The sequence below is a fragment of the Arachis hypogaea genome, chromosome 15, assembly GCF_003086295.3.
Source record: "Arachis hypogaea cultivar Tifrunner chromosome 15, arahy.Tifrunner.gnm2.J5K5, whole genome shotgun sequence".
Lineage (NCBI taxonomy): Eukaryota > Viridiplantae > Streptophyta > Magnoliopsida > Fabales > Fabaceae > Arachis > Arachis hypogaea.
The window spans coordinates 151,237,365-151,259,351 of record NC_092050.1 but is presented as its reverse complement, the minus strand read 5'-3'; the positions used below and the strand labels follow the sequence as shown (position 1 = coordinate 151,259,351).

At 36.3% G+C, this 21,987-nt stretch overlaps 5 protein-coding genes across 6 annotated transcripts; 1 reads left to right on the top strand and 4 right to left on the bottom strand.

The window, feature by feature from the left end:
- Window positions 1-837: 837 nt before the first annotated feature.
- Window positions 838-5,284, top strand: LOC112751352 (ethanolamine-phosphate cytidylyltransferase). Its single transcript, XM_025800452.3, has 10 exons — window positions 838-1,036; window positions 1,448-1,884; window positions 2,509-2,744; window positions 2,826-2,977; window positions 3,430-3,501; window positions 3,633-3,700; window positions 3,799-3,919; window positions 4,044-4,103; window positions 4,199-4,321; window positions 4,893-5,284. The coding sequence occupies exons 2-10, from the start codon at window positions 1,565-1,567 to the stop codon at window positions 4,965-4,967; spliced, it is 1,227 nt and encodes a 408-aa protein (XP_025656237.1). The 5' UTR covers window positions 838-1,036; window positions 1,448-1,564; the 3' UTR covers window positions 4,968-5,284.
- Window positions 5,285-5,479: 195 nt separating this feature from the next.
- Window positions 5,480-8,432, bottom strand: LOC112747246 (sodium transporter HKT1-like). 2 transcript variants are annotated; one of them, XM_025795208.3, is made up of 3 exons: window positions 7,270-8,432; window positions 6,935-7,150; window positions 5,480-5,893 (listed from the first exon to the last, which is right to left on the bottom strand). In XM_025795208.3, the coding sequence occupies exons 1-3, from the start codon at window positions 8,415-8,417 to the stop codon at window positions 5,695-5,697; spliced, it is 1,563 nt and encodes a 520-aa protein (XP_025650993.1). In that variant the 5' UTR covers window positions 8,418-8,432; the 3' UTR covers window positions 5,480-5,694. The 2 variants fall into 2 exon arrangements, with proteins under 2 accessions (XP_025650993.1, XP_072073340.1); XM_072217239.1 differs by having other exon boundaries at window positions 7,073-7,150; window positions 7,270-8,429.
- A 4,479-nt stretch (window positions 8,433-12,911) lies between these two features.
- On the bottom strand, window positions 12,912-13,876 carry LOC140179425 (uncharacterized). Its single transcript, XM_072218306.1, has 2 exons — window positions 13,778-13,876; window positions 12,912-13,433 (listed from the first exon to the last, which is right to left on the bottom strand). The coding sequence occupies exons 1-2, from the start codon at window positions 13,874-13,876 to the stop codon at window positions 12,912-12,914; spliced, it is 621 nt and encodes a 206-aa protein (XP_072074407.1).
- A 21-nt stretch (window positions 13,877-13,897) lies between these two features.
- LOC140179424 (uncharacterized) lies at window positions 13,898-14,542 on the bottom strand. Its single transcript, XM_072218305.1, has one exon. It carries the CDS (start codon window positions 14,540-14,542, stop codon window positions 13,898-13,900), a length of 645 nt encoding a protein of 214 aa, XP_072074406.1.
- A 4,043-nt stretch (window positions 14,543-18,585) lies between these two features.
- On the bottom strand, window positions 18,586-19,815 carry LOC112749261 (uncharacterized). The gene has a single exon (XM_025797521.1). The coding sequence runs from the start codon at window positions 19,813-19,815 to the stop codon at window positions 18,586-18,588; it is 1,230 nt and encodes a 409-aa protein (XP_025653306.1).
- Window positions 19,816-21,987: the final 2,172 nt, after the last annotated feature.

The following is a 21,987-nucleotide window of genomic DNA, read 5'->3' as shown; positions in this document are numbered from 1 at the left end:
AACTTTTAAAAGATAAAAAAATTTTAGAATTTAAAAAGAAAAATTAATGTTAACTAACTAAAAAATTGTTCATATACTTTCTATTTTCGAAATTAGTTATGCAGGAGAGATTATATCATTCTTTTCTTTTGATTGTTTTTTGTTTTTTTGGTTAAAAGCTTAATCTTGTAAAATCAAAATAATACTTTAATAGTTTAATTAACAAAAGTTTCTTTATAAATATAACTTGTTCCTATATAAAGTTAATTTTAATATATATTGCAATACCAGTAAAATTAATACCTTAGTAAATAATCTTCTAAAAGAATCGGAGCTCTGTCCAGAAAAAAAATTAGATCATGACTTTGCATTAATTTTTATTTTTAAATGAAAAGAAAAAAAAGTAGAAAGGAGTTTTTAGTATACAAACTAAAGATTAATCTATCACAAATAAAAATTATTAAAAAGATTTTTTTTTTCGAGTTATTTTTTTTTAAAAGATTTTAGATAAAAGTAAAAGTAATTTTATGTTTGGATATCTCATGCAAAAAGATCTTTTTATTTATCAATTATGTTTGAATATAACAAAGTACTTTTTTGTTTATTTATTATACGAAAAATATCTTTTTTTTAAAAAGATATAAATTACAGTTTCTAAAAAAAGATATTTTTCTAATTTTTCTAGTACTTTTACTTTTACTGCTCAAAATTTACTAAACATACTAAATAATTAAAAAAAATCTTTTTTCATTAAAAAATTTTTTTTTATCAAAATAATAACGCCCAAACAAACACTTAAACCTCTTCGGTCACCAAAAAAAAACACTTAAACCTCTTATATTTATTAAACGGAGGAGTGAATTGATGACTACATAAATTCAAGTCGGTCAGAAAGGAGCTTTTCTAACATGCGAATTCAACACAGAAACATAACGAATCAAACGCGAAAGAGAAGAATAAGATTCGCATCTCTCTCTCTCTCTCTACTTTATGATACTTAGCTCTTCAAAACTCAGAATCTTCACTCTTTTTCTTCTTGGGAGATTTCTAGTGTCAGGTTTGCTTTGTCTTTCTCTTTCTTCTTCAATTCCCATTCTTGTGGAATTTACCCTTTTGAATCTGTGTACTCTATGCTATATTCCATTCACCTCAAAGCATCATTTTCATTCTGGTTTTCCTATTTACGCTTCATTATTGGTCCACTCCTTTTCTTTTTTTGAAGCTTTAGATTTATGCCATGAGTATGCTCAATTCTTAATTCATGCTTTCCATTTTCAAATTTACATGCTATGGTCACTTTGATTTTCCTCTTACTAGCTAGCTACTTGGATCTTTGGCATTCTTCCCCTGCTTTGTGAAGTTTTTTTGTTTTGTTTTTAATTGCTTGAAAATGATGCTATATGAATCTATTAGGGTGAAAAAGAAGTTGCATTTTTATGCCCCTTTTGATATGATGAGTTCATTGCAGGTTTGTGTCTCCTTGTGTATAGTAGCAACTAGGAATAGCAAGTTAGTTGCTGAGAATCCTGGAAATCCCAACATAGATCATAAGTGAGAATAGAGACAAAGATAGAGATAGGAAGTCATGGATTATGAAAATAATAGCTGGATTTGGGATGGGGTATACTACTACCCTCACCTGTTTGGTGGAATAATGGTGACAGCTGCTTTGCTGGGCTTGTCAACAAGCTACTTTGGTGGGATTGGATCCTTCCACAAGAGGAAATCCGGTGAGAAGAAGCGCATTCGTGTCTACATGGATGGCTGCTTTGATCTTGTGCATTATGGTCATGCCAATGCACTCAGACAAGCAAAAGCCCTTGGTGATGAGTTAGTTGTTGGGGTTGTCAATGATGAGGTTATTGCGGAACATAAAGGGCCGCCGGTTTTCAACGTGGAGGAGAGGTATGCAGCTTGCCTCTGTGTGTTAGTTTTAGGATCTTATTGCATAGCATATTTGAATCCTGTTTCCTTTTAAATGCCCCTTTTCCTGTTAATCTCCGTTTGATTTGTTCTATTGATCAAAAGAAGTAACTATATATGATTCATCTTAAGCTTTGATGTTGTAGCATCTTATCCTTTTGCATTTTTTAATTCTGTATATAGTTATTGACTTACATGATTAAAAGTATCCCGATCAATGATGATATACCTAGCTATCAAGGAATTAGAAGTGTACTTAAGTTATAAAATTTTGGGTAGGTAATTGTTACTGAAACTGGTATCAAACAATAGTGTAAGGGCGATGCAGATTCTGCTGCTGTAAGCTCTTGTTCATGTAAGTTTCTAAGTTCATTTCACTATATGGAACAATGAGAGAAAAACTCGGATTCTATTGAAAGGAAGAATTAAGTTTCAAAAGAGCTTATTAAAGCAATTCAAGTTAAAGAGGAATAGAGCAGTTTGATAAAATTTTATATTGTAGCCATATATGAACAATATATGCATATATTTCTACTTGTACTGACAGCTTTGTAAACTGCATTATGAAGATAAACTTTTGATTTGAAAAAAATGGTTTGTTTCCAGGCTGACCCTTGTAAACGGATTGAAGTGGGTGGACGAGGTCATTCCTGATGCTCCATATGCAATTTCTGAGGAGTTCATGAAGCGTCTCTTTAATGAATACAAAATTGACTATATCATACATGGCGATGATCCCTGCCTGCTTCCAGATGGATCAGATGTCTATGCTGCAGCAAAGAAAGCTGGGCGTTATAAGCAAATTAAACGTACTGAAGGAGTTTCCAGTACAGATATTGTAGGTACTAAGTTTCTCTGCTTGTATTAGAAGGCCTGAAATTTTGTGAACCATGTGTATGTGCTCTTACTCTGCTTCAATCCAGGAAGGATACTTGCTTCTTCAAGATGTCGAGAAAATGGTAAAGATCATATTGTTAATGGTGAGCAACATCAAGAAGAAAGCCAGTCCGAGGACTCCCACATATCCCAATTCCTACCAACATCGCGCCGGATTTCCCAGTTTTCAAATGGCAAGGTATTTGATTTCTTGCGTAGTCAAGTTTTCCATTGCAATATGTGTATACTCAGTTGATACTTGATACTTGATAGTTTGGCATACCGATTAATCTGAATGTCTTTAGATTATATTTGTTTTTGGTTTGCAATATTTTTATTAATTCTTTTAGAGCCATTGCAAAGTATATTAATATTTTTGGAGATCTACTTGATGTAACACACTGGTTTTGATATATCATTGGCTTCATGGTATTTTTTATATATTGGCAAATTTTCCACGAGAGGAGACACAAGGGGTGTCTGTTATAGTTTCAGAGACAGGTTCTAACATTATGAGTAATCACTAATCTTCAGAACATGGAACATTTTTATCTTTGCAAAATTTTAGTGAATGGTGATATTTGTGTGTGTTATAATGTTGTGAGGAACTTTTTTATTGGGTTAATCCATTGCCATTTCATCTAATTTCAGGAGCCTGGAGCGAATGCTCGAATTATATACATTGATGGGGCATTTGATCTGTTCCATGCAGGGCATGTTGAGGTACATAAATTTTTCATAGTATTTTAATCAAGTTCCAAATTTCATTCTCCCAAAGGCACTATCTCAGCTAATACTCATGGATGGTATTTTCTTATTGACTTATTATTTTCTGTTATTCACTACTCTTTTAGATTCTTAAGAGGGCTAGGGAGCTTGGAGATTTTCTTTTAGTTGGTATCTACTCAGATGAAACAGTGAGGTATAGTTTCTTATTTAGCAAATTTGACTTTGATTGGTATTATCTAAGTATTATGTTAACACTAGATAAGAGAGTAACAAGTAACAACTTACCTTTAGGGAACACCGGGGGAGTCACTATCCTATTATGCGTCTTCATGAGCGTAGCCTTAGCGTGCTGTCTTGCCGTTATGCCAATGAAGTCATTATCGGTGCACCTTGGAAAGTTACAAAGGATATGGTATGTCAATTTTTTATGTGTGCACTGTGCTTGTCTTTTCCATTTTCCTAACCATTCTTAATCAAGCATTGAATGAAATTATCTAATGTTCATTTCATATTTTTTGTTCCTTTGAATCAAACAGATTACAACTTTCAATATCTCTCAAGTTGTGCATGGGACTGTTGCTGAGAACTCACTTAAGGTAAGTTCACTGAAAGCTATTCTGTTCATATGTGGCAAAGATATTATCTTCCTTTTTTGCTGGTATTGATATTGGAGCATGTTGTCTTGTTTCAGTCTGAAAGTGATCCTTATGAGGTTCCGAAGAACATGGGGATATTCCGCTTGCTCGAAAGCCCGAAAGATACCACCACTACTTCTGTAGCCCAAAGGATAATAGCTAACCATGAAGCTTACAAGGTATTGTGTGTCTCTTTTTTCATTCATTTGTTCAAAATTTTGGAAATTTTGAACTGCCGTTAAAATCTGTGTTTGTGACTTTTGTATGCTTATAGTATATCACAAATTGTATAATTCCCTTCTAAAAGCAAATATCCAAGAAAGATGTAGCTAGGTCTACTATTAGGAGCAAGGTTCCGAAAACCTAACCGATCATCGAATAGGTGGAGCTAGAGGTTCAATCTTATATTCGTATATCAAATATATATTTTTCTTTTAAAATGGAATTCTGTGTTTTGTTATTTAAATTGGTTAACTGTTAAAAAATCAGTTCGGTTTTACCAATTTACAAGGCTTACCAATTTTTGACCGGTCCATTGACAACCGATTTTCATCTTGAACCGGACCGGTTTGATGTTTGGTTTTTCAGTTAACCCAATTGAATTGACCTGTTCGATCCGGTTTTCATGATCATGATTAGGACCTGTAACCATTTTGAGTTTCATACATTTGAAATTCTAATTCAGAATTCGATGTCTAAGGTTTTATGACATAGACTTGTGCTACTCTTTTTGTTGTGTGAATGCTGCAGAAACGAAATGCCAAGAAGGCACAGAATGAGAAGAGATACTATGAAGAAGAGAAAAAATATGTCTCTGGGGAATAAGCCTTGTATGGAATTGTGTCACAGCCTTAGTTTGCTACACTAGTCTCCAAGAGTAAAGAGATGCTGATCTATATAGCATAAGTTGTGGATGGACTACATATGATTAAAATTTCCTCAATAACTGATGAAGTAATCTGCCACTTTGTTAAGTGAAAGGTTCCTTATATGGTTTGCTTATTACTCATTTTTTGGCATGTCTTGATGGGGAGGTATTTTATTTTATATGCTCCATTAGAGGTTGCCTTAATAACTTGACAATTGTATCAAAGCATATATGCAGACCTTAATATACATCAAAGGTTCCGCCTTGTTTGCTATTTCTTTTTTTACTTTTTTTTTAATAATTATTAACATTGGATTATAAATACATCATGGTTATAAGAATCGGACCAAACCGATCGATTTAGATGGGTTAATCGAGAATTATTTACTAGATCAGTTCGTTTTAGATAAAAAAATTGGTTGATAATGAATCAGTCAAAAAATAAAAAAAAATTCAGTTGAAGAACCAGTTAACTAGTCAAATCGGTACGATTTTTTAGCAATTAACTGATTAAAAATAATAAAATATAAAAAATTACTTTTTCTCTCCTAAAAGCTATATATTTTATTATATCTAATTCAATCCTACATGAATCTCGATTGAAATATTAACTTTTGAACTTCTAACTCTGTTGGTTTAATAATCCATTTGATTTTTAGAATCCTGATATATAGGAATTATTAGCTAGGATAGGTCCCAAGCTTTGCCACCTTTCATATTGAATTTCTTGAGCCTTCCGAAGAACATGACAAGAATAAGGATGAACTTGCCTTTGTTGCTCCATTTCCCAGAAAATCCAACCCATAAATCTTTGCAACTACCATTCGCTTTCAATTGCCTTCCGCAGCTATATCCCATTGAGAAACCTACGTTTCCATATGCACTGCACAATTCAAAACAATTTTTAATACTTGTTAATTAGTATTATTTATCATAATATTTCTTAATTTGTAAAAATATATATAAACACTAATTTTCTCTGATATTATTTAAGTTAGGTAACATTTAATTTCCCCTGTGTTTTATAAACTGTGTTACAATGGTCTTCTTTATAATTTTGTATAGGCATGACAAGATAATAAATAAGTAATAGGGAACTAATTTTTAATTAGTTAATAACTAATATTAATTACTTTATTATTGAAAAAAATTTTAATTTTAATTTTATTTTTTTATAAATTTTTAGTGTTTAAAATTATGATTTTAAGCCCTAGAATTTAGAATTTTAAAATTTAGAGTATAGAATTTAGAATAAAAAAACTTAGCTATCCAGTTGAACTAAAAATTTTATATTATTATCATCAAATTTAATTAGAGGCTAGTGTAATTTACTTATTTTTTTGTATTTTATATTTTGTTCATTATGTTATTTTCAACTTCTCTCAATATAATTTTAAGTACAATAAATAATTAATCTAAAAATTAAGAATTAGTAACTGAGTTATTAAATAAATATATTTTAGTAAATAAATTTATAATCAATATTAAATTTTTTAATTAGTGTGCAATTGATTAAAATGACAAAAATTATACTATAATCCAAACAAAGTGCAAATGGGTTGTTCATGATGTTAGAAACAAGAGACTAAATTGGAGGAAGAATTTGTGTATTATTGAGTGTAATCAAGTTGTCTATTCAAGTTGTTTGGAATGATACAATATAAAAGGGTATTTATAGGTACTAAGAGAATCGTAATAATAAAGACATAATCTCTTATAATAAATATTCAGATATACTAAATAATACTAATTGATCCTAGTTGATCTTAATTATATTCTAACACAGGATATAGTAACATAACCATTCAAAATTGATTAGATAATATAAAAAAAAATAAAGGAATCGATTCAATAAAAAAAATATTAATAGTTGAGAAAGAATACATATATAAGCGAAGAGAGAAAAGAAATGAAAGTGGCATGCCTGATGACTTCTATGGTGATGTTCAAAACATTAAAGTTGAGAGGATCCTCTCTCAGGCTTTTGTTCTCAGTGATGCAAATCAAAATAATGAAAATAACCAAATATGAAAGTTGAGACAACACAAGGCACTCCACTAGCCTTCTTTTGTCTTTCTTGGCATCATTTTCGGTCTCGTGGTCCATTATGGGCAAGAATGTTGTGTATGGTGGAAGGTACCTGATTTCCATACCCATAACAATCAATATCAAATTATTACACACAATTCATGAAAAGAAATATAGTGAAAATTCACGCGCAGTTGTTGTTTTTAAGAACTGTATGTAAAATTGACTTACATCATGACGACGAAGAGGACCAATATGGCTGAAGAGATGGTAGAGAGATCAAAAACGGATTCACCGGAATGTCTAGCATTTGTGATTTGAAACAAAGACGCAACAAATTTCTGATAAGGATTCAAACCATCCATGATTTGTGTTCCCCACTCCATGGAACAAAAAATCACAAATTGAATTATATTGAACCCTAAAACGGTAGCAACAAGTAGCCAAGAATGAAGGGGAGGTAGCAAATGACCAAAACCTATTTCCTTTGAATTCTTAAGCAAGTATGAAAATTCCTCTCTTTTGGTAATTTTCTCAAGAACCCAAATCACAAACCTCAAGCATGGTGCATACAAGGTGTTACCAAGAAGGATATATGGGAGAATAATAATAAGAAGGCCTGAATTCTTCTTGAAAACTATCATATTTTCATTTGTGGGGACATAGCCACAACTTGCAAAAGTTGAAACTATGGTGAAAATAGAAAATGTTAGGGTTTTGATACCTTTTTCTCTAAGTACTTGCTTTGCACTAGGAATGAAGCTCATGTACATAGAAACCAAGAAAGTTCCAACAAATTGAAGCACCAAAAAGTAACCTAAAACTACATGGCTCAAATACTTAAGGGAGTTAGACCTAAGTACATGTTTATTGTTAATATCATAATTGACATGAATGAATTGGTTTTGGTCTTGTGATGAGTGATGATTAGGAATAGAAACTAAACCAAGCTCAATTTGATCATGGACTTTTTTTATTGGAAGACTATTATTAGTACTAACTTTGACACTATAATCATTTTTCATGGAAGTGAATGAATTGTTATTGAACCTAGCAAAGACAAGTTCTAGTAAGGAAGTGAAAACTTCACCACCAAAAAACATAAGAAAAGTTATGAGGACGAGTTGGGAGTTAGAGAAAACTTCCATTTCTATGGCCGTCATACTTGAGACAGTAGAAGCAGAGACAGAAGTATAAAACAGGTCGAAGTTCTTAGGCTTAACATAGGTTTTTGGCTTTGATACCTTGAGACCCAAGTATCCAAAAAGAGACATGATCATAAAATAACAAAGCTGAATGAAAAATGAGTTGAAGTTGAATTGGAAATAAGGGCTAAAAAGATGTTGTAGCTTCCTACCAAAGAAGGAAAGGTTCATCATTTAATTTGATTCTGTGTTTTTTGAAATTGAATGGGGACTTGGATGATTACGTGAAGTGGGAATTGGAGGCATGCATTTATAAAGGCATTGGGAAGTGATTTTTGTCTTAAATAAAATATAAATTCATCTCTATTAAATAAAATATAAAATCTTTTCTAATATATTTTGGGAAAAAAGTAAAGTGATTTAAAAAAAAAAAGGTTTGATGGAAGATTTGTCTTAAATTTAAAAAGTTAGAGATTAATATAATTTTTATGTTTTTTTTTTTTTTTTTTTATATTTAGAATGCAGTGACTCATAGATAACTTAACTCATCTTGAATTATCAAACGAATTGAATTTTGGGTGCATCCAAAATTAACATATTAAATCTTTTTTTATATATTGGATGCGTTGCATCTGAAATACATGTTTATTAATATCTACTATGTATTTGAGATACGTTTCAGAATTATTTAAATTGATAAATATTCCATAAATTACGTATATTAATAAATAAAAAATATTTTTTTATATATAAAAATCTTATTTATATTGAATTTTTTTGGATGGTATAATTAATATATTAAGTAGTATTACTTACTTATTAGTTACTTATATGTTAATTTCTTTTAATATATGCTATTTTTAAAATATTTTAAACATGTAAATCTGTCTTAATTAATCGTCAGAGCTAGTAATTAAGCAGTAATGTTAGCATAAAAAAGTTGAAATTTAAAAAGTTTTAATGAATTTCTTAGTTCTCTCTTAGGTTAAATTATTCCGGTAATAATTTAGTATATATATGAAACACGGAAAATAGTGGCAGTTTTTTTATGGGATTTGTGACGGTTTTAAACTGTGCTAATTTTAAATTGCTGCAAAAAGTTCACAGACGTTTGAATTTGAGATTGCGCTGAAAATCATCAAACTGATTCAAATCACTTATCATATTTGGTTATAAACTATAAAGAAAGCCACAACAACTTAAAGAAATTAAGTTGCGGGAAGACTAGGGGTAGGGAAATTGGGTTATCAATTTGGACGATAACAATAACCTTAAATACTAATGATATCATCATAAAGACTATAGTCCTAGATATTCACTTAAGCATCACAATTTCGGGTAATTATGCTGATGAAATAACTTTTTGATTTGTGGTTGAAGTAAAATTCGTACAAATCAAACAAATTCAAACGATGGAAGGTGTTTTGGTAAGTTGGGTGAAACTATATATGCCATTAATTCCTTTAACAACAATGCATTGGCTTCTATATGCTTTGACTTTAACCACATAGTCACATACATGTGGTTTAGAGTATTTCTTTGCATAGTAGTTATTTTCACAATTGAATGGCTAATATTTCTTTTAGTGTTTTAAAAAAAAAAAGTTTAATTATACAGAGGAATTTGATTTTAAGACAAAAATGTTAAATTATAAGGTAATTTTCACATATAATTAAACAATCAAAGCTAAAGTAACTGTTCCGTTCGAGCTCAACCGAGGTATAAGAACTCCTTCCACGATTGCTCGGCTTTGAGGAGAGTTATTCGTCGTTCAAGGAGAATAACAGAACACTTCGGCAATGCGAAACACAGCGGCGAGAGCACCTGCAAAAAACACTCCGACGCTTAAGTCAGAACAAGATATTAAGAAAGCAATACGAATGAGAAATGAAATGTATTTGTGATATGTCTTCTCCTGGGCTATCTCGTTTGTTTATATAGACGAGTGAAGTGTTAGCTTTCCTTTATTTGTTCCGATTTTTTGGTTGGATGGTGAGTGCCGTTGTTAATAACGGACTATAGATGATGTTTGACTTGTTTGGAACTGTAATCAAGTTGTGGTTGAGTTCTCCTGCATTATTATCTCCGGATTATTTGGTCGGTTTTGATTTTGATCTTGTTACCGAGTTTATAGAGTACATGTCATAGCCCCCAAGCTTGTCTGGCTTTGTACAAAAGCAACGGGTAAGCTTTTAATATGCTCGTCTTTTGTGTGTGTTTTTCCCGCGAGTATAGGTTTGATTAGTTTCGTGATGTATTGAGTCTTTTTTTGCAATCTTGGGCCTTCCATGGGTTGCGTTTAAGTGTTTGAAAAAGAAAGAAATAAAAAGAAACCTGGGAGAGATCAAAAGAAAGTCAAGAGACTTTTTCCTTGTGAAATGTGCTGCGATTAATGCGCTTCCTCACTGTTTGGGTTTTCGATGCTTTGAGAGGTTATCACTTGAGTTACCTACTAAGTTAGTGGGCTTGTAATAATATTTGTTTGCTGTTTTGGAATTGACATTCTGCTGTTTCAAATTTCTCCTACCAGTTGACCCCCATCATGACTTCTAAAAGTTAGTTTCTTTTCCTAAAGTTTCTTTTGCTTCTGTTTTTGAAATGGCGAAAGAGAAAAAGAAAGAAAAGCAGAAGGTAGTTGAAGTGAAAAAAGACAACTGGTATCACTGGGTACATAATGATGTTAGGACTCGTTCCTCGTCGTATGTGGACGTCGAGTCAATGTGTGAGCTTAAGGGTTTGAAAATTGTCAAAGAAGGTTCGGGTGTAGTTGTTGAGCTTCTCCACTGTTCTGGTGAGGATAGGGTTTATGAGAAGAGAGGGGGTTGGCAATATTTCTACATGTACACCCCATGCCATACTGAACTTCGTATAAAATTTCCTTTTACTAATTTTGAGTGTGATGTTCTGACCCAACTCAACTGCGCGCCTTCGCAGTTGGATCCTAACTCTTGGACATTTCTTCGTGCTTTTCAATGTCTCATGGACTTTCTTTATTTTCCATGCTCTTTGTTTGTATTTTTCTCATTATTTCAATCAAAAGGGGTTCAGAAAGGGTTGTGGGTATGTTTGAGCAGCTTTTCTGGGTGTTCCATTTTCCTGCTATATAAATCTTCATTCAAAAATTTTAAATCTATGTTTGTTAAAGTGCGGTCAGTAGAGACCGAGTATCCCTTTTATCTGGACAACGAGCTTATAGAAATATTTTCCCTTTATTGGTGCTCGGAGACGATCCAAATTCTTGAGGCTACGGAGCGGAGCGAGGATGAAGACTGTTTCTTAGACTTTTTGATAGAGAGTTTTGCTGATGGGGAATATTTATCTATTCCCGAAGTTCTTTGTTTTCGTGATTCTGGTGACAGTGAGGGTTTGAAAGCTTACATAGGTAATGCTGGCTGCTGTTTTTGTTGTCATGTTTGCATTTTCTTGATTGTTTGCTTTCTGTCTGTAGGTGGGCGAGTTCCTCTTCTTGATCCTTCCCGATTTCAGTCATTTCTCAAAAAGAAAAAGGAGAAAAGTGCGGGAGGCTTTGGGACCGTGAAGGAGGGTGGGGGGATGCCGCTCAGTCTGCTGCCCAGCCGGCATCATCTTTTAAGAGGAAGAGGGATGACACCGAGAAGTCTCTTGAGGTTATTTCGGAGGGTGATAAGGAAGTTGTTGGTGGCAATAGGTCTGCTTTTGAGAGGCAGAAAAGGCTCCATGGCTTCATTCCTGCCACTAGTTCGCATTCGTTGTGGAGTGATCAATTTCCCTTTGCCGAGCTTTTTGACAGGGTTTCTCAGTACCCTAGAGATATGCTTATGACTCGTCGGATTGGCATGGAGGGGATGGGAAAGTTTATTCAGGTCAGCTATATACATTTGTGCATTTTTTGTGTCTTTGTCATTATTATTTTTTTATGTTTGTTGATTTATGTTTGTCTTCTGATGCAGATTGTCGCTTCGCGTTTGATGCGCGTGGGTCGCACTATTGAACTTCTCGGGGCTGAACAACAGGTGGCTGTGGAGAGGGTTTCCGAATTAGAGAAGTCGTCGAAGGAGAAGGACGACATCATTGTAGATGTTACGGCGAAAATGAAAGAGTTTGAAGAGGAGGTTGTTCGCTTTCGGGATCAAGTCCAGCTTCTGCAGGCAGAGGTGAAAGAGAATGATAAGACTAAGGGGCAGCTAACCTCCAGGGTTCATGAGTTGGAAGAGGAGGGAGTGGAGATGTTCTCCTTCAGATTTGACCTAGCTGTCAGTTAAATTGCTGTGTTGGCCCCCGAGTTTGATTGTGGTCAGCTTGATGTGACCAAGATTGTTATTGGCGGGAAGCTGGTTGTGGATGGGACCGTGGAGGACCATGATGAGAATATTTCCCCCTCTTAATTTATGTATATTTGTGTGGTTTGCTCGTTCTTTTTTTATGTTTATTGTCTTTTTGAGTTTGGATTGGAGTAACTCCTATTTTTTTTTGTTTGTGCTGACCAAGGTTGGGTCAGTTTGACAATTTGGTATTTTGATAATATATAGATATGCATGCTTGGTTAATGTTTTTGCATTTGGGAATAGAATAGGAAAAAAGAGAAAGTAAGGAACAGATCGGTTATCCATATGTCAGTACATTGTCTAACTTTGATAATTTGACATATTGGGCATCCGGCCTCATTAAAACCCTCCTTAGGTAAAACCCTTATTTGGGAAAAAACCTCTAAAGGGGAAAAAGAGTACCTTCATCTGCGGATTGTACATGTTATGATCTATACAACTTTAGTGAAGAGATATTCCAATTTCCTGATAGTGAGTCGCCTTTTAGTGTTTGTAATTGGTAAGCCCCCATTCCGAGTACTTTTGCGATCCGAAATGGTCCTTCCCAATTTGCGACGAGTTTGCCATGTGATGAAGGTCGTCTTGGTTCCTCTGTTCTTCTGAGGACTAGGTCCCCTTTGCTGAATGTTCTGGGTACTACTTTCTTATTGTGTCTTCTTTCTATAAGTTGCTTCATTGCTTTTTGTTTGATAGCGGCGACGTCTCTATTTTCCTCCACGAGATCTAACTCGGCCTTCCTTGTATCAATATTGTGGTTTTGATTGTATAGCTCAGCCCTTAAGGTGGGGATGCCGACCTTAATCGGTATCAGCGCCTCTGTTCCGTACACTAATTTGAATGGGGTCTCGCCTATAGTGGTTTGTATTGTTGTGTTATAGCTCCACAGTATTTCTGGGATCAAGTCTGCCCATTCAACTTTTGCATCAGTGAGCTTTTTTCTCATCACCTGCAAGATTATTCGGTTAGCAGCTTCGGCCTGCCCATTTGTCTGTGGGTGCTCGACCGAGCTAAAATGATGTTGTATGTTAAAGTTTTTCAAGAATGATGCAAGTTTGTTATCTATAAATTGCATACCATTATCTGATATTATCTCCTTAGGTATTCCAAACCTACATATGATATTTTTCCATATGAAAGATTGTACCTTTTCGGCTATTATTCTTGCTAGTGGTTGTGCCTCTATCCATTTTGAGAAATAGTCGATTGAGACTAAGAGGAATTTTACTTGTCCTGGCGCTATTGGGAATGGGCCGAGGATATCGAGCCCCATCTATAGAAAGGCCGGCTTACCTCCATGCTGTCTAATACCTCGGCGGGCTTCATTGAGATGGCGGCGTACTTTTCGTAGTTGTCGCATGTTTTGACCTTTAATATGCAGTCCCTTTGCATTGTTGGCCAGTAATATCCTATTCAGATAATCTTGGCCGCCAGAGCTCGTCCTCCTATGTGGTTGCCACATAGGCCCTCATGGACCTCGTTCATGACTTCATTGGCTTCGTTTTTGCCGAGGCATTTTAGTAGTGGGTGTGAGAAACCACGTCTGTATAGTTCTCTTGCCACAGTTGTAAAAAAACTTGCTTTTTGCCTAAAGCTTTGAGGATTAGTCTCGTTTTTGGGGATGGTCCCTGTATTAATATACTCAAGAAAAGGTATTCTCCAGTCATTTGTATGAGTGATGTTCATTATGCACAATGATTCGATGCTAGATTTTTCTAGTGTAAGTTGTGATAGTGCCGATGTGTGTGTATTTGCTCTAGTAGCAGTGAGTTTGGATAATACATCCGCTCTAGTGTTCTTCTCTCTATGCACATGTGATATGATAAATTTATCAAACTTTGAAATAAGATCCTTTGCTATGAGCCAATACTGCTCTAACAGAGGATCCTTTACCTGGAAATCTCCTTTGATTTGTTGGACCACTAAGAGGGAGTCACAGTGTACTATCAGGCATTGTACTTGAAAGTTGAGGACGAGCTTGAGACCTGCTATGAGCGCCTCATATTCGGCTTGGTTATTGCTTGCCGAGAAGTGGAATTGAAGGGATTGTTCGGCCATTACTGTTCTTCCTTCCTTTAGTACTATCCCAGCTCCACTTTCTTCTCGGTTTGATGCTCCATCTACGTGCAACTCCCAAGCCTATTCGTGATAGTGCTCGCTAGATGTAAGTTCGGCAACGAAGTCTGCCAGGATCTGTGATTTCAGAGCCGGTCTTGATTGAAACTGAATGTCAAACTCAGAAAGCTCGATGGACCACTTGGCCAGCCGTCCTGCCAATTCTGGTTTTGTCAATATTTGCCTTAGTGGTTGGTTCGTCCTCACGACTATTGTGTGGCTCTGGAAATAGTGCCTTAGCCTCCTTACTATTATTACCAGTGCCAAGGCCAGTTGTTCTATTCTGGGATATCTCCTTTTTGTTGGCTGCATGACTCTACTAACGAAGTATACTGGTTTTTGTGCTTTTCCTGCCTCAGTAACCAGGGCCGAACTCACAGAATAATTGGAAACAGATAAGTACAAATACAAAGGTTTACCGATCTCTGGACTTTGCAGTACTAGTGGTGAGGATAGGATGGTTTTAAGTTTGGCAAATGCTGTCTCACATTCTTCTATCCACTTGAACTTTTTGGTTTTGGAAATCGTCTGGAAAAAGTGGTATGATTGGTTTGATACTGCGGGCAGAAATCTTGACAGAGCGGCCACTCTCCCTGCTAGCTGTTGTACTTCTTTTATTATTTTCGGGCTTGCCATGTTGAGTATTGCTTCATATTTTTCGGGGTTCACTTCAATTCCTCGCGAAGTTAGCAAGAAGCCGAGGAACTTTCCTTCTTGTACTCCAAAAGCACATTTCTCTGGATTGAGTCTCATATTATATGTTCGGATCTGTTTAAATATTTTTTCGAGGTCATCGCAGTGCAATCTTTCTGATGGAGTCTTGGCCACCATGTCATCCACGTAGATCTCCATATTCCGACCTATTTGTTGATAGAATACCTTGTCCATTAGTCGCTGATATGTTGCACCTGCATTCTTTAGGCCGAATGACATTACTTTATAACAAAAATTCACATGTTAAGTTATGAAAGCTATTTTGCTTTGGTCTTCTGGATGCATAAGGATCTGGTTGTAATCAGAGTATGCGTCCATGAAGCTTAAGCTTTTGAATCCTGATGCATTATCTACCAGTTTGTCAATACAAGGCAATGGATAGGCATCTTTTGGACATGCCTTGTTAAGATTTGTCAAGCCGACGCACATGCGCCATTTACCTAAGTTTTTTCTTACCATTACCACATTCAAGAGCCATGTGGTGAAGCGGATTTCTTTGATGAAGTCGGCACTGAGGATCTTCTTAGTCTCTTCCAGGGCTGCCTTTGCTTTCTTCGCCCCGAGGTTCCTTTTCTTTTGAGCAACAGGTCGGATTGTTCTGTCAATGGCGAATTTGTGGCAAATGATGTTCGGGTCTATCCCTGGCATGTCTGCCGGAGTCCAGGTGAACAAGTTGGCATTGTCTTGTAGTACCTTTATGAGTTTTAGTTTCTCCTGTTCTTTAAGAGCTCGACCGATATAAGTAAATTGTTCTGGTTTTGAGGTCATGGGTACTTTTTGGAGTTTGTTTGCTGGCTAAGGTCTTTCCTGGGAATTCCCCCGAGGATCGAGTTCTGCTAGGGACAGCACTTTGTTTGTGCTGTGGATTGAGAAATAGTCGATTGAGATTAAGAGGAATTTTACTTGTCCTGGCGCTATTGGGAATGGGCCGAGGATATCGAGCCCCATCTATAGAAAGGCCAGCTTACCTCCATGCTGTGCAATACCTCGGCGGGCTTCATTGAGATGGCGGCATACTTTTCGCAGTTGTCGCATGTTTTGACCTTTAATATGCAGTCCCTTTGCATTGTTGGCCAGTAATATCCTATTCAGATAATCTTGGCCGCCAGAGCTCGTCCTCCTATGTGGTTGCCATATACGCCCTCGTGGACCTCGTTCATGACTTCATTGGCTTCGTTTTTGCCGAGGCATTTTAGTAGTGGGTGTGAGAAACCACGTCTGTATAGTTCTCCTGCCGTAAAAAAACTTGCTTTTTGCCTAAAGCTTTGAGGATTAGTCTCGTTTGTATTAATATACTCAAGAAAAGGTATTCTCCAGTCGTTTGTATGAGTGATGTTCATTATGCACAATGATTCGATGCTGGGTTTTTCTAGTGTAAGTTGTGATAGTGCCGATGTGTGTGTATTTGCTCTAGTAGCAGTAAGTTTGGATAATACATCCGCTCTAGTGTTCTTCTCTCTATGCACATGTGATATGATAAATTTATCAAACTTTGAAATAAGATCCTTTGCTATGAGCCAATACTGCTCTAACAGAGGATCCTTTACTTGGAAATCTCCTTTGATTTGTTGGACCACTAAGAGGGAGTCACAGTGTACTATCAGGCATTATACTTGAAATCTGAGGACGAGCTTGAGACCTGCTATGAGCGCCTCATATTTGGCTTGGTTATTGCTTGTCGAGAAGTGGAATTGAAGGGATTGTTCGGCCATTACTGTTCTTATTCCTTTAGTACTATCCCAGCTCCACTTCCTTCTCGGTTTGATGCTCCATCTACGTGCAACTCCCAAGCCTATTCGTGATAGTGCTCGCTAGATGTAAGTTCGGCAACGAAGTCTGCCAGGATCTGTGATTTCAGAGCCGGTCTTGATTGAAACTGAATGTCAAACTCAGAAAGCTCGATGGACCACTTGGCCAGCCGTCCTGCCAATTCTGGTTTTGTCAATATTTGTCTTAGTGGTTGGTTCGTCCTCACGACTATTGTGTGGCTCTGGAAATAGTGCCTTAGCCTCCTTACTATTATTACCAGTGCCAAGGCCAGTTGTTCTATTCTGGGATATCTCCTTTCTGTTGGCTGCATGACTCTACTAATGAAGTATACTGGTTTTTGTGCTTTTCCTGCCTCAGTAACTAGGGCTGAACTCACAGAATAATTGGAAACAGATAAGTACAAATACAAAGGTTTACCGATCTATGGACTTTGCAGTACTAGTGGTGAGGATAGGATGGTTTTAAGTTCGACAAATGCTGTCTCACATTCTTCTATCCACTCGAACTTTTTGGTTTTAAAAATCGTCTGGAAAAAGTGGTATGATCGGTTTGATACTGCGGGCAGAAATCTTGATAGAGCGGCGACTCTCCCTGCTAGCTGTTGTACTTCTTTTATTGTTTTCGGGCTTGCCATGTTGAGTATCGCTTCACATTTTTCGGGGTTCACTTCGATTCCTCGCAAAGTTAGCAAGAAGCCGAGGAACTTTCCTTCTTGTACTCCAAAAGCACATTTCTCTGGATTGAGTCTCATATTATATGTTCGGATCTGTTTAAATATTTCTTCGAGGTCATCGCAGTGCGATCTTTCTGATGGAGTCTTGGCCACCATGTCACTACGTAGATCTCCATATTTCGACCTATTTGTTGATGGAATACCTTGTCCATTAGTCGCTGATATGTTGCACCTGCATTCTTTAGGCCGAATGGCATTACTTTATAACAAAAATTCAAATGTTCAGTTATGAAAGCTATTTTGCTTTGGTCTTCTGGATGCAGATCTGGTTGTAATCAGAGTATGCGTCCATAAAGCTTAAGCTTTTGAATCCTGATGCATTATCTACTAGTTTGTTAATACAGGGCAATGGATAGGCATCTTTTGGACATGCCTTGTTAAGATTTGTAAAGCCGATGCACATGCGCCATTTACCTAAGTTTTTTCTTACCATTACCACATTCGAGAGCCATGTGGTGAAGCGGATTTCTTTGATGAAGTCGGCACTGAGGAGCTTCTTAGTCTCTTCCAGGGCTGCCTTTGCTTTCTTTGCCCCGAGGTTCCTTTTCTTTTGAGCAACAGGTCGGATTGTTCTGTCAATGGCGAATTTGTGGCAAATGATGTTCGGGTCTATCCCTGGCATGTCTGTCGGAGTCCAGGTGAACAAGTCGGCGTTGTCATGTAGTACCTTTATGAGTTTTAGTTTCTCCTGTCCTTTAAGAGCTCGACCGATGTAAGTAAATTGTTCTGGTTTTGAGGTCATGGGGACTTTTTGGAGTTTGTCTGCTGGCTAAGGTCTTTCCTGGGAATCCCCCCGAGGATCGAGTTCTGCTAGGGACAGTACTTCGTTTGTGCTGTGGATAGCCTTGACCTCTTGTTGAAGTTTTCCTCTGGTGTTGGCTCCTTTTTGGCTTGCATTGTAACATTGCCGAGCTTGTTGGCGGTCTGAGTGGACTGTTGCTATCTTGCCATCCTGTGCTTGAAACTTAACACATAAATGTAAGGTAGATACCACTGATCTGAATATGTTCAGAGTGGGTCTTCCGAGAATAATATTGCAAGGACTGGGGCAGTCGACTATAAGGTAATGGACATCAATGGTCCGTGATAATGGGGTGTTCTCCATTGTTGTTTTTAACCATATGTAGCGTTTTATTGGCACCCTTTCTCCTAAGAACCCTACCAATTCTCCGGATGAAGGTTGTATGGCTTTTTCAGATAATTTCATTTTTTGGAAAGTAAAGTAAAAGAGGACATCTGCGCTACTACCTGGGTTTAGGACTAGGAGGACCTTTCTTACCAATAATTCACCTGTTTGGATGGAAATCACCACTGGGTCGTCCAGGTTTGGGCCAAGCGAAGATAGGTAGGCCTGGATGAAGGTAATTTTGAGATCTGTTGTGTCGTTGTTTCTTTGGGGTACTGTTCCTTCGATTGCCAGCATTGCTCGGTAGCTTCGTTTGCGTGCCGTGTTTGTCTCGCCTCCCCCCGCGAATCCTCCGGATATGCAGTTTATGACCCCCTTTGGTGGGTTAGGGTTGGGCCACCTACTGTCATCCTTTTCTTCTGAGGTTCGTTGATGCTCTTCTCGGTCTCGAGTGTTTTCCATGCTTCTTCTTCCTTCGACATATTTGTCAAGGAGGCCTTGTCGGGCTAATCTTTCTAATAAGTCCTTGGCGATTACGCATTCGTCCGTTGTATGTCCGTACTTCTGATGGAAAGCACAGTGTTTATTCTTGTTGACAAATCGTTGATCCTGGTAGCTTCCTGCTCGGGCGGGGGGTTTTATTATTTTGGCATTGAGAATCTCTTTGATTATTTTTTCTCTCGTTGTGTTAAATCTGGTATAAGTATCAAATTTAGGGGTGAACTTGAATAGCTTCCTTGGTTTCTTATTGTTTGGTGATCTTACAGTCTTGTCTTCTTCTCTCCTGGGTGGTTGTCTGTCCGTTCTCTGAGCCTCACGAAATTTTTCGATCTCCATTTGTCCTGCGGCCCTTTCTCGGAATTCCTCCAGCATTTTAGGTTTGGTGAACTGCGATTGTCTCCCAGAACTTACCGGGTCTGAGGTTGGCCTTAAGGGCGTGCAAGTGGACTGCTGGGTCTAAGTCTGGAATTTCCATGGTTGCTTCAGCAAACCGGGTCATGTAATCCTTTAAACTTTCGTGTTGTCCTTGTCTGATAGTGCCTAGATAATCTAATCCATGTACTTATATTCTTGATGCTGCGAAATAGTCGATGAAAGATCTCGCTAGCTTCTCAAATGAGGAGATCGAACCTGCAGATAACTTAGAAAACCAAAGTAATGCAGCACCATCAAGATAAGTAGGAAAAGCTCGGTAAAGTACAGGTTCATTGTTAGCACCGTTAAAAAATATCATAGATTAGAATTTCTTAACATGAGCGCGGGGGTCACCAAACCCCTTATATAGCTCAAGAGTAGTAGGTAGCACGAAATTTTTCGGCATCTAAAACTTGGTGATCTCCTCGGGGAAAGGATTGTCTAAGGTCAGCTTTTCCTTTGGCGGACTGATGCTCAGTGGGTCTGTGTTACCCTGAGCCGAGCCTTTAGAATTTCCTTCCTCCTGTTTTCCCACGTTATTGGTGGAGGACAGCTCGGCTATCCTTCGAACTTCTGCCTGAAACTCAGCAATCTGAGCTAGGAGTTCTGCTTGCGTGGGTTGTTGGACTCCATTATCGGCCATGCTGGGAATCCTGCAGAAAGAAGAATACAAAATCTAGGCAAAAAATAGTGGGGTCAGATAAATTTTCGGACCCCACGATGGGCGCCAAATGTTCTGTTCGAGTTCAACCGAGGTATAAGGACTCCTTCCACGACTGCTCGGCTTTGATGAGAGTTATTCGTCGTCCAAGGAAAATGACAGAACACTTCGGCAATGCAGCGGGAGCACATACAAAAAACACTCCGATGCTCAAGTCAGAACAAGATATTAAGAAAGCAATACGAATGAGAAATGAAATGTATTTGTGACCTGTCTTCTCTTGGGCTATCTCGTTTGTTTATATAGACGAGTGAAGTGTTAACTTCTCTTTATTTGTTCCGATCTTTTTGGTTGGATAGTAAGTGCCGTTGTTGATAATGGATTAGAGATGATGTTTGTCTTGTTTGAAACTGTAATCAAGTTGTAGTTGAATTCTCCTGCATTATTATCTCCGAATTATTTGGTCGATTTTGATTTTGATCTTGTTACCGAATTTATAGGTACACGTCAGTAACCAAAACGATCAAACCCTTTAACAATTAAATTAGCATATAATCAACAATCCATGTAAGATAAACAAAAGTTTGAAATAATCAAACCTTTTTATATGCGTAATCAAATATTTCTAACCGATATAACCAAATTCTTTACCGAATATATATATTAAAAATCATACAAAATCTTATACCAACACAAAATAACCCAAGTGATCCAATAATGAAAGGTTTATATATAACGTATGAAAGGTTTAATTAACTGATTAGTAGACGTACCAAAATATTCGATTATTATGATTGCAATATTTGACTGAAAATATATCTGATTAGTAGTTGTAAGTTAAATTGTTACTTTTGGAAAGTTTGATTATAAATTTATATCTAGTTCGTAATTTTTTGTATATTGTACGGCTACTATGTATTTTTATATATACGTGATTAATTGATGATTAATTTTTTAATTTATACAGGATGATTGTAAATAGGAGTGGAATCGGGCTTGTCAGATTACCCAACATGGACTCATGACTCATCAGCTCATTTAAGTGTGGTTCGACTTAGTTCTTTTTATTAAACAAATTAAATTTAAATTTTTGTAAAGTCTATTAGTTAAAAAGTGAATATATACTCAAATAGATTTCTGAAAAATTTTGCGTCGTACATTTTTGTTTCTAAAAAAATTTTATTACACTAAAGTCTTTAAACTTTATAAAATTAGGACAAATAACTTTTTACTTTAATTAGACTCATTTTTATTTGTACAAATAGGTCATTAAAAATGTGACAAAAGAATTTATATATTTTACTTTTATAAAGTTTAAAAACCTCTATATAATAAAAACTTTTTGGAAACCAAGACGTTTAATACAAAATTTCTTAAAAATCTATTTGAGTATATACTCTTAAAAAGTTTATGTCATACATAGTCTTTTGTTTTTGGTCGTGCATGCCATAGTCTTTAAAAAAAGTCTA